This window comes from Dermacentor variabilis, chromosome 4, assembly GCF_050947875.1.
Source record: "Dermacentor variabilis isolate Ectoservices chromosome 4, ASM5094787v1, whole genome shotgun sequence".
Lineage (NCBI taxonomy): Eukaryota > Metazoa > Arthropoda > Arachnida > Ixodida > Ixodidae > Dermacentor > Dermacentor variabilis.
Window position 1 is genome coordinate 55,023,201 of NC_134571.1, and position 9,458 is coordinate 55,032,658.

Genomic DNA, 9,458 nt, shown 5'->3' on the forward strand with positions numbered 1-9,458 from the left:
GCAAACGCGGTGCAATCCGTCGTGTACCCACAGTGATGGGGGCGAGCGACCATTGTCTCTTTTTCTCTTCTGCTAGCCACAAAGCGTCCAAAACACTGCCAGACGAAAATCCACTCGGCCAGAGAAAACCGAACGCGCACCGAAGTGCGCTGCGCGGTGGTCGGAACAACACGAGAGAAACGCATGCGCTCTGGCTGGCTTTGGCAGCCCGCAGGTAGGGTAGCGAGAACAAAAATAATTGAAGAGGCTCAACGTGATCTCGCGAATAAAAGTCCAAATAGAAACAATATATAAGAACGCAGTTACCTTGGCTGCTTTTAATGTCTTGACTTGGATGCTTTGGCGTAGGTGAACAATAATTTTGATATTTTTTTATGTGACATGACGGCACGAATGAACCACCACAACGCTGCGTTTCATCGGACCTCACTGCGTGCTTTGTCAACTTGATTGATTAATTGATTGATTGCTTGATTGATTGATTCTTTATTGGTTTATCTTGTCTGATAGTGTGTTGATTAGGCTTGTCTCGTTGTATGTTCCGATGTAAGACTTTAGAAAAGACAATGCACCTTTCGCGTCAAATGTTTATAACAACATTAAACTCACAAAGTTCCGGAATTGAAAATCTGAAGCACAACTTTGGAAATGTCAATGCACGTTTCGCATCAAAAGTTTATGAGAACTTTATATCCATAAAGTTTTGCATTTGACATCCATGCGCTCCGAAGATTCCGCGACCTCCAAGAGATGCCGCGGCGAGCCCGTTCGCCATCAAAACGCCCTTGAAACTTGGTGCTCGGATGGGGCTGCTTGCGTTATGTGACTCCCGGTGTATGGGCGTTGCCGCAAAATCCAGCCCGAGTTCGCAGTGTTCGCGGTGAAATGTCTTTTCGAGCTTGAAAAGGGCCCCCATTCTAGACAAAATCCAGAATGATTTCCGGCGCCGGAGGTTGCTTTGGTCGGCCGTGCATGGACAGCACGAAAACATTTGGGGGGGGGAGGGGGGCTGAAGCCCCATAAGTCCCCCCCCCACCCCCACTGGCTACGCCCCAGGCTCTACGTTTTCCCTAAATATGCTCTAAAGTGCTAACTTGCCCTAAATAAGTCCAATACGAGGCCTAAGTAATTTGAGGCGTTCACTTTACATCAATTAGAGTAAATGTAAATGTGGCATCAGGTGGCCATGATACAGTATGTATAACATGACGCCTGACGCAGAAGTTAGGTGCCTATTACCTTCGAAAAGTTTAATAACACTGATGCTACCTTGAGAGCTTACAAAAAGTAGCAATATAGTATATCCCAGCCCGCGCGGCCCTTGCCGTTTGTTGCAGTTGTCAGCGCCGCTTGCCTATAGATATGAAAAAGTGGCCCCTTACTCCATTCATAATGTGTTGTGAAGGCACAGGGACAAATAACGACTTGTCATTGGACGGTTGCTTTGGTTAACGTGTTCAATATTGGCAGGCGCTTGTTCTTACGGACTACCAATGCGTACGGACGCGGTTTGCGTGCCACGCCCCTTGTGTACGTCCTGCCGTCTACGCAAAAAAAAAAAGAGAAAAAAGAAAAAAAGCTATTTCCATCATTCAAACTTACACATCACGTCATCGCAGGCAACATCCCAGCACCTGTAGTGCTGGGCTCCGTGATCGACCACAGCTGTGTAATGTGGCAGGAGGTGTGCAACGAGCGCGGCGCCTGCCTCCTCTACAACAACAAGTTCCTCGCGCTCAGCATGCTCCAGTTCCTGGTGCCGGTCAAGACAGGCTCCATCATCCTGTTCGGCGCCGCCCTAGTGAAGCTGCGAAATCTCGAAGAATAAATAGACCGACTTCCTCGTGCGACCGTTGGGGCATCACCCCTTCCCTCTCCCACGCACCCCACCCGCCCCTCCCCCCCCCTTTTTTTTTTCTGCTAAACACTGTTGGTAAAGAAATATCGCGTATCTTTTTGTTTTAAGATTATTTTATTCCTGCTTCTTGACCCCTGTTGCGTCTTCTGATATTATTGCTGGACCGATTCAGTGGACAGTGTAGCATGGGTAGGCGTTGACAAAACGCCGAGAATTTTCCGTAGACCGCCGCGATTTGAATGTGGCGGAATTCGGTGCCGTCAAACAGCGCGTCGCAAATCGCAGCACGCTCTGGTGACACGCGTTGGCTGGGCGAGTGCTCGCTCCCTCATCTAGATGGCGACACCATCCGGCTTCCTTGCAAAACATGAGCGCTAGCAGCGCTGATACCGCGCTTGTCAATAAACGGCGGTGTGTGATAAAACATTTCTTTCTGCGTTGATATTTTTGTGCGGTGACCAAAACATAGTAGTAGCGGGACCACGTGCAGCAACGTGGCAACGTAGATGCGCTCATCTAACATGCATCAACATATTTCCATTGAAAATGGTCCTAACGCAGTGTGTCCCGGAGATGTGGGTATATCTGTCGGATCTTGCATGGCTATAATAACATTCCTGCTAACGGTGGTCGCGTTAGCGCTCGACAACCCCATGTAGGAGAAAGTGCGAGCTTTTATGTTCGAGTCGTAAAACGCCTCAAACAGATACGGTCGTTAAAGTGAGGGTGACCCTGAATGTTGAATAATTTTTATTGAAAGAAAGCAGCCGTAGCGGCAACATGAGCACTAGAAGCACAAGGCTGCGATAGAATATAGATGAGCATATTTGATGTGAAGATCGCGCTATAGTGCACCTTAATGTGCGCGTTCTAGAGGCGACTGTAGGGAAATGAGTTGCAGTGACCTCCTCACGGAGCGTCGCACCTTGTATCGAGAAACATGCAGAATGCGGCAACGCCCACCCCAAAGCTACACCGAACGCTTCGTGCTCATTGCTGTAGAAAAGGCAGTGGGGGAAACGCGTGAGAGCGTGGTATTGTAACATAAAGGGCTTGTTTTGCTACGAGAGCCAGAACTTTGTGTGTCCGGGCCATCGAAGGTGCCCCGACGGCTGACACGAAGAAAACAAAGTGCAGCAATCGGTCGCGTTCGCGTCCAGTCGCCGCCGTCGATTTTCGCCTGCAACCGCGCGGAGCGCGGCTCGAGACCGGGGAACGTGCGCGCGATTCTTCTGCGGCTCGCTTCTCAACGGGGGACGGTATACCAAAGGTGGGCTCGGACGCGATCAATGCCAGACGAAGGGTGGAGAGAGGGGCATCGTTGATGTGCCTGCATCTGTGCTGCTGCTCCTGCTGCTGCAGCAGCAGCAACAGCAGCTTTTGAGGTTCATACTCCGCCTCCTACGTACGTCCTCGCCGCTAAGACTCTGCGCCGCCTGGTAGGTTACTCCGCATACAGATCGGCGAATTTCCGCTGTCATCGTGAAAATGCAGGGGTGTTGGCACATTGTATGTCATAGCCGTTTGCGATGATGTGGAAACACGGTAGTACTTTGCATAACTCGTACGGGCAGCTGTTAGGCTGTTTGGCAGTTGGCCTTGACATTTAGATTAAATTGGCTTACATTAGGGTTAAGAATGATAGGTGTAACGTTAAGGGATAAGAAAAGAGCAGATTGGGTGAGGGAACAAACGCGAGTTAATGACATCTTAGTTGAAATCAAGAAAAAGAAATGGGCATGGGCAGAACATGTAATGAGGAGGGAAGATAACCGTTGGTCATTAAGGGTTACGGACTGGATTCCAAGGGAAGGGAAGCGTAGTAGGGGGCGGCAGAAAGTTAGGTGGGCGGATGAGATTAAGAAGTTTGCAGGGACGGCATGGCCACAATTAGTACATGACCGGGGCTGTTGGAGAAATATGGGAGAGGCCTTTGCCCTGCAGTGGGCGTAACCAGGCTGATGATGATGATGATGACATTAGGGTTGGCTGCCTTTTTCAGAATCCAAAAACCAGCCGACATCTATACGGTACTTGTCATGCGTACTAGGTCGCGTTAATTGCTTTCGCGCCGCTGAACGCGGCGGAGATTATAGCCTGTTGGTAGAACGTAGAAACGTGCGCATTTGAGCTTTATGAGCGCCTGCCCACTGTAATTCGCAAATATAGAGCGAATCATCAGCCGATGCACCCCGCACAGCGCACAGCGAATGGCGCGAAGCACCGTCTTTGTCTGCCTGTAGGGTTCTACCGTGTTCTTATCCTCGCCCGCCGTATAGCCTCTTTCGCCTGGACCCGTGTACGTGCCCGGCGGGCTCCCTCTCCGGATATTGTGTTTCCGAATCGCGTGGTGCGGCTATATGACCATTTGTAGGGTACTCGATTGACCGTCGGTGTACGGGATGGGAGGAAGCTGCGTCTGAGTGCCCCCTCCCATTTCTCGTCCCCCGCTTTACACGGCAGTGCGCTTTTCCCCGTAATCCCGGCGATCAGCCGAATGCGCTCACGCAAGTCAGCTTCCCTGCTCGCCTCCCCTTTCATTTCGTCGCGAGTGCAATCGTATACAAAGGAGGAGCAGCGGTAGAAGCGACAACTGCAAGGCCCCGCAGAAGGTGCTTCAAATAGACAAGGCTACAGAGTCTCACCCAAGAAGATGCTACGGTGCTGCCGCCAATTTTCGGTGATAGCCAAGAGGAGGTGAAGTGATCCACAATGCGTGAATTTCGCGAATGCCTTCTCGGGTGTGTACGACTGGCATGATTTTGTTTTCCAATTGGGAAAGGGGGGGATATAGTATACTATAATATGTGTGAAATTTGTAGTACGTTCTTTAGCAAAAATGATGACAAAGCTTTATTAAATGCCTCATTGGCCTGCTAGGGATTATGGGGTTGGGGAAACGGGAGATGTCGAGGAATTGTCTCCCGTGCAGTTGAACCATGCGGAGGATGCCCGATTCCACAGAAAATGCGTACGATGCTCGCTGCAGGACACTGTCAGTTTCTGAGTGCTTTTGTCGAAGGTTTGTGTAACTCGGGCACTCGCATAGCAGACTGCTCCAGCTTTTATAGTCTGTCACAGTTATGTTCATTGTCAACGTGCTTGTGCGGCAGAAGCGGTCAGACTGAAAACGTTCATTGGTCCACGCCCTGGACTCGATCCCGACTCCTTGACCTGCGAGCAGTCATCTTTCTTTTCATCCGCTCATACGCACCACTGCGTCGCTCGCTCTACAGAGAGAGAGAGAGAGAGAGAGAAGAAAAGACCGAGAGTTTGGCAATGCTTGCACTTGGTCTGCTACCCTACACATGGGTAGGAGGAATAGACGTGATGCGGGAGCACACATAACAGCGTCAAAACAACATGCATGGGTTTCCATACCAATGCCATACTATGCATGCGAGACAGAATCTTCGTTGCATACATCTTTATGCTGCTGTACTTGCGTCATGGCGCGTCCTTGAATAACGAACTTGTTTTGAGCGGGATTCAGCTCGTGAAAGGATCGCCACGCTTGTCTAACAGCAAAACAAAGGCAAGCGCTCTGGTAGCGGCGTCTTAAACGGCAATAAAAGCCCGCGCGCTGTCCTTTGTCGGCGGTTACCTAAGTCGGTCCGTCGTTTCTGTGTAAAGAAGGGCAGAAATGTAGCACGTTGGTTTGTCTTCCGCTTTATATATTACGAAATCGAAAACACTGTACTCAGTCAGAAATACATTGCAACAGCTGCGTCATATGGCGAAATCCTGCGACGCTGTCTGATTAAACCGCGCAGGATTGAGTTACTGCAGTGAGCTTTTTTCTGGCGACGTTAATAGTACCTGCAACGGCGTACCATTCCCCGCAGAAGTATACTTTTATCGCTTTCTCCTTTCTACTCTATAGATTCTCAAAGGAGTGTCTTGGTACAACCACGACCGCTCAAACAAAACGCACGCCGTAGTACATCACCGAAAGTTGCGACGTCGCCAGCGGCGCTGCAGTCACCGTTCCCGTCGCCGGGAACGTGCTGTACGTTTGACTAAGAGGTCATAACTTCTTTTTATGTGATCTGGCGGTATTTGAATAAGATTCCTGGAAATAACTCCCACTGAAGTCCGTTTCACGCATGCACTTTAAAGCTGCAATATCTAGCTTTCTATCTATGTACTCGAAACCTCAATGCAGCGCAACGTATAGGGCTTTCACTATAGTTGTAAGTTTTGCCTTGTTGCGGTAGTGCACGTCATTGGCCGCGTCAATGCAGCAAGTGTGTGGCCGCTGCGAATGTTTCTTGGGGACGTCTCAGTCGACGCATCTGCGCGGAAGCCGTACCTTCTGATCACCGCAAAATTCGAAAGCCCGTCTTGTATACGTGCGAAATGTCATTTGCGAGGGATGCGGCCAGTAAGCTCTGAGAGGCAGAGCGCTACACGCAGAGTGTTCGTTCGTGACTAATCTCGAAACATTGCCAGCGCAAAATCTATTTCTGTAGCGCCTTCGTTCGCTCTCTTTCTTTCTTTCTTTCTTTCTTTCTTTCTTTCTTTCTTTCTTTCTTTCTTTCTTTTCTCTGTAAATGTGGCATGTGCAATTAGTGCGTCCCTTAAATTACGCTCTCACGCTGAATCAAGTGGGGGCGAGTTAATCAACAGAAATCCAGTCAACATGGGTAATCAAAGCACCGCCGCGTCCGGCCTGCAATTGGTTTAAGCAACAAGAGGCTGCTGTGCTGCCGCGTGGCTATAAGCCGCGTTCAGTACTTCCCGGATGTGTCCGCATAGTCCGTTCCCCGACCGTGTGCCGCGTGGATGAATCATCCCCGCGCGGAGCACGTCTCGGAAGAAAGAGGGAATTCGCGCTGCCTCCACGGGAACTCCGCGCTCACCTTTCTTTCTTTTTTAATTTATTTCGTTTTTCACCTCGCTCTGCTCCGGGTTTTCCGACGCTCGACGTTCACATGCGCGGCCTGTGGCTCGAGTATCGCCGCCGTTGGTTGGCGGCCGCGCCGGTGAGAGGATGCAGCTTCAGGGGCTGTGACTCTGCGAAGGGAAGTGGGGAGGGTGCTGGTGGCTGTTTTGGGGAAAGAGTGAGGCTGAGTCGGGGGTCGGACTCTCCGCTGCATCCCCCGACGGTTTTCGGGGACCGTCTCCAGTCTTACCTTTCTTTCCAAGCTCCAGCGCCCGTGTTCTCTTGGTCAATGGAAAAAATCGATGGTTTGCCTGGCACATGCCCCACGCTCCATGCGACCTTAACCTGCTGCTTCTGCCCCTCCTACCGCTGACGCTGGCGCGATGCCCTCTTTCCTTTGGCACTTTGGCACGACCTGTTCCGTTTCGCACTTCGCTTATCCATCGTTTGAGCTTTTTTGACGTGCATACCAACCCTTTACGGTTTTCTCGCAGAGTGACTGATTGATTTGACACGTCATTACTCTCGCCTTATATCGGGTACTAAGTAGCGTGCCCAGGCCGCCCTACTCGTTTAGTAAGTCAGTTTTGGTACACAAGCCCAGCCGGCTTGTTAAGTCGAGAGCTTGAATGTTGTTACAGGCACGAGAGGAAGCTGCGTTCAACTCGCGTCTACGTACATGGAAAGCGTTTATATTTTTATTAGTGTCTTAAACGACCATGAGCCACTGAAAAACAAGAAAGGCAGTAAAAAAAAATAAAGCTTTAGAAATAGAGTAGGTTTAAGAATGTTCACAGCTTCTACAACCAATGCTAGTGAGTGGTCACCACGAAGGAAAGTTGAATCTTGTAAAGTGCACCAAAACTTTTTTTTTACTTTCATAGGGATCACCGTAATGACCGCTCATGTTCCTTTCATAAGTCTCATTCAAACACGTGTGGCTTCAGAGCGTACTTTGAGGGGACGTAGTTACATCGATTTGTTGTGCTCGGTCACGAGCTTACTCTTTACCTACACGTAAGTTGCGAACCACAAGTTTTACTTAGTACGAATAAAGAAAATGCGTATTTATTTATACTATGGCGAAATTATTGTACGAGGTCGTTCTTTTTTTAACATGTACTTATTCTGTTAACAAAAGCCGTTATGAGTTTCTTCTTTCTATCTCACTTTTTCTTTCGGGGGGGGGGGGGGGGGCATTAGGCAGCGTCGACGAAGATGAAAAATAAAACCGCTTCACTTGGCATATTTGGTTCGCCTCACATAATGGCATAAAATCATCGCCCCTGGGTTATTCAGGTATGTGAAACTTAAACTACATCTGCGCTTGTATTCGTGTGCGACTTTTCCTCCACACACGAACAAAGTGAGCTGAAAGATTAGAGGGCGAGCATCGAAACTAAATAAAGACTAAAGAGCTCTTGGAATGGTACTTACGATAAAGCACTAACAAAAGTAACAAAGTATGTGCCATGAAACTGAGCGAAAACCGTGCAGGTGGTCGCTGTACAAAAGAATTTTCCCTCACCACGCGTGCACCCGTTCCATTCAATGTGCCGGAGGGGGGAAAAACATCGCACTGTGGGCTTCTCTGCAAGATGAGTCATACTGCGGAGAAGCCTCAGCGTCGCGCTCTCCCGTTTCCCTTCTGTTCTATTTTCGTTTGGCGCTGGCTGAAACCGCTCGCGCGGGCCAACTCGCGGCTTTTGTGTTCCCACTGACAGAACGAAAACGCTCGTAAAACCGAAGAATATATATATATTGCTACGGAACAGCCGCCACAGTGTGGCTGCACTGAGGAGAAGGAAGACGACGTGGCCACCGCTTGATATAGCGTCGCCATCATTGCCACCGCTTGTCTACGTGTAAATATATTGTAGACTCGTACGTCAGCTACACGTAACATTAATTTGGTGGAGGTGGACGTTCCCCGTACCCGTCATGGAGCTTCGCAGCGGTCGCAACGGCGACAGTGCAACTTCGGCTCCTGCTGGCGGCCCTTCCTCTACGCAACCGTCTCCGCCTGCAGCCCCGACCTACGTCGCCATTTCCCCACCTCGAGATCCTGGTGTTTTCAACGGAGTCGGCAGTCCTGATGTTGACGACTGGCTCCGCTTATACGAACGTGTCAGCACCAGTCACAGGTGGGATTCGACTATTATGCTCGCGAACGTTGTTTTCTACCTCGACGGAGCTCCACTTGCATGGTTCCAGACTCACGAAGAGGAGATCTCGAGCTGGGATCTCTTCAAAGAGAAGCTCCGCGACCTTTTTGGCAATCCCTTCGGTCGTCAAGTCAATGCCAAGAAAGCCCTAGCCACACGTGTACAGACGTCGACCGAGTCCTACGTGTCCTACATTCTCGACGTCTTGGCCCTTTGTGCCAAGGCTGACCCGACCATGTCTGAGGACGATAAGGTAAATCACGTCCTCAAAGGGATTGCTGACGACGCCTTCAATTTACTGGTGTTTACCAACGTCACCAGCATCGATACGATCCTCAAGGAGTGCCGCCGTCTTGAGCATGCTAAAAGCCGCCGGTTATCCCAGCACATCACGCGACTTCCCAACACAGCTGCTACGTCATCCTGTGACGACCTCTTCCACCAGCCGTCGCGATGTGACCACTTGACCCGCATTGTTCGTCGTGAGGTCGAAGCGGCACAACCGGCGGCCCCTTCATTTCCGTCACCTGATCATTCTCCGGTGGCAATC

The 9,458-nt window shown here is 50.2% G+C and overlaps 1 protein-coding gene across 1 annotated transcript in view; it reads left to right on the forward strand.

Annotated features, from left to right (window-relative positions):
• LOC142577760 (solute carrier organic anion transporter family member 4A1-like) overlaps positions 1 to 1,870 on the forward strand; it is a 38,861-nt gene extending 36,991 nt beyond the window's left edge. The window contains exon 12 of the mRNA XM_075687213.1: positions 1,620 to 1,870. Within this exon, the coding sequence (XP_075543328.1) occupies positions 1,620 to 1,828 (209 nt within the window). The 3' untranslated portion in view covers positions 1,829 to 1,870. The remainder of the gene's footprint in view (positions 1 to 1,619) is intronic.
• Positions 1,871 to 9,458: the final 7,588 nt, after the last annotated feature.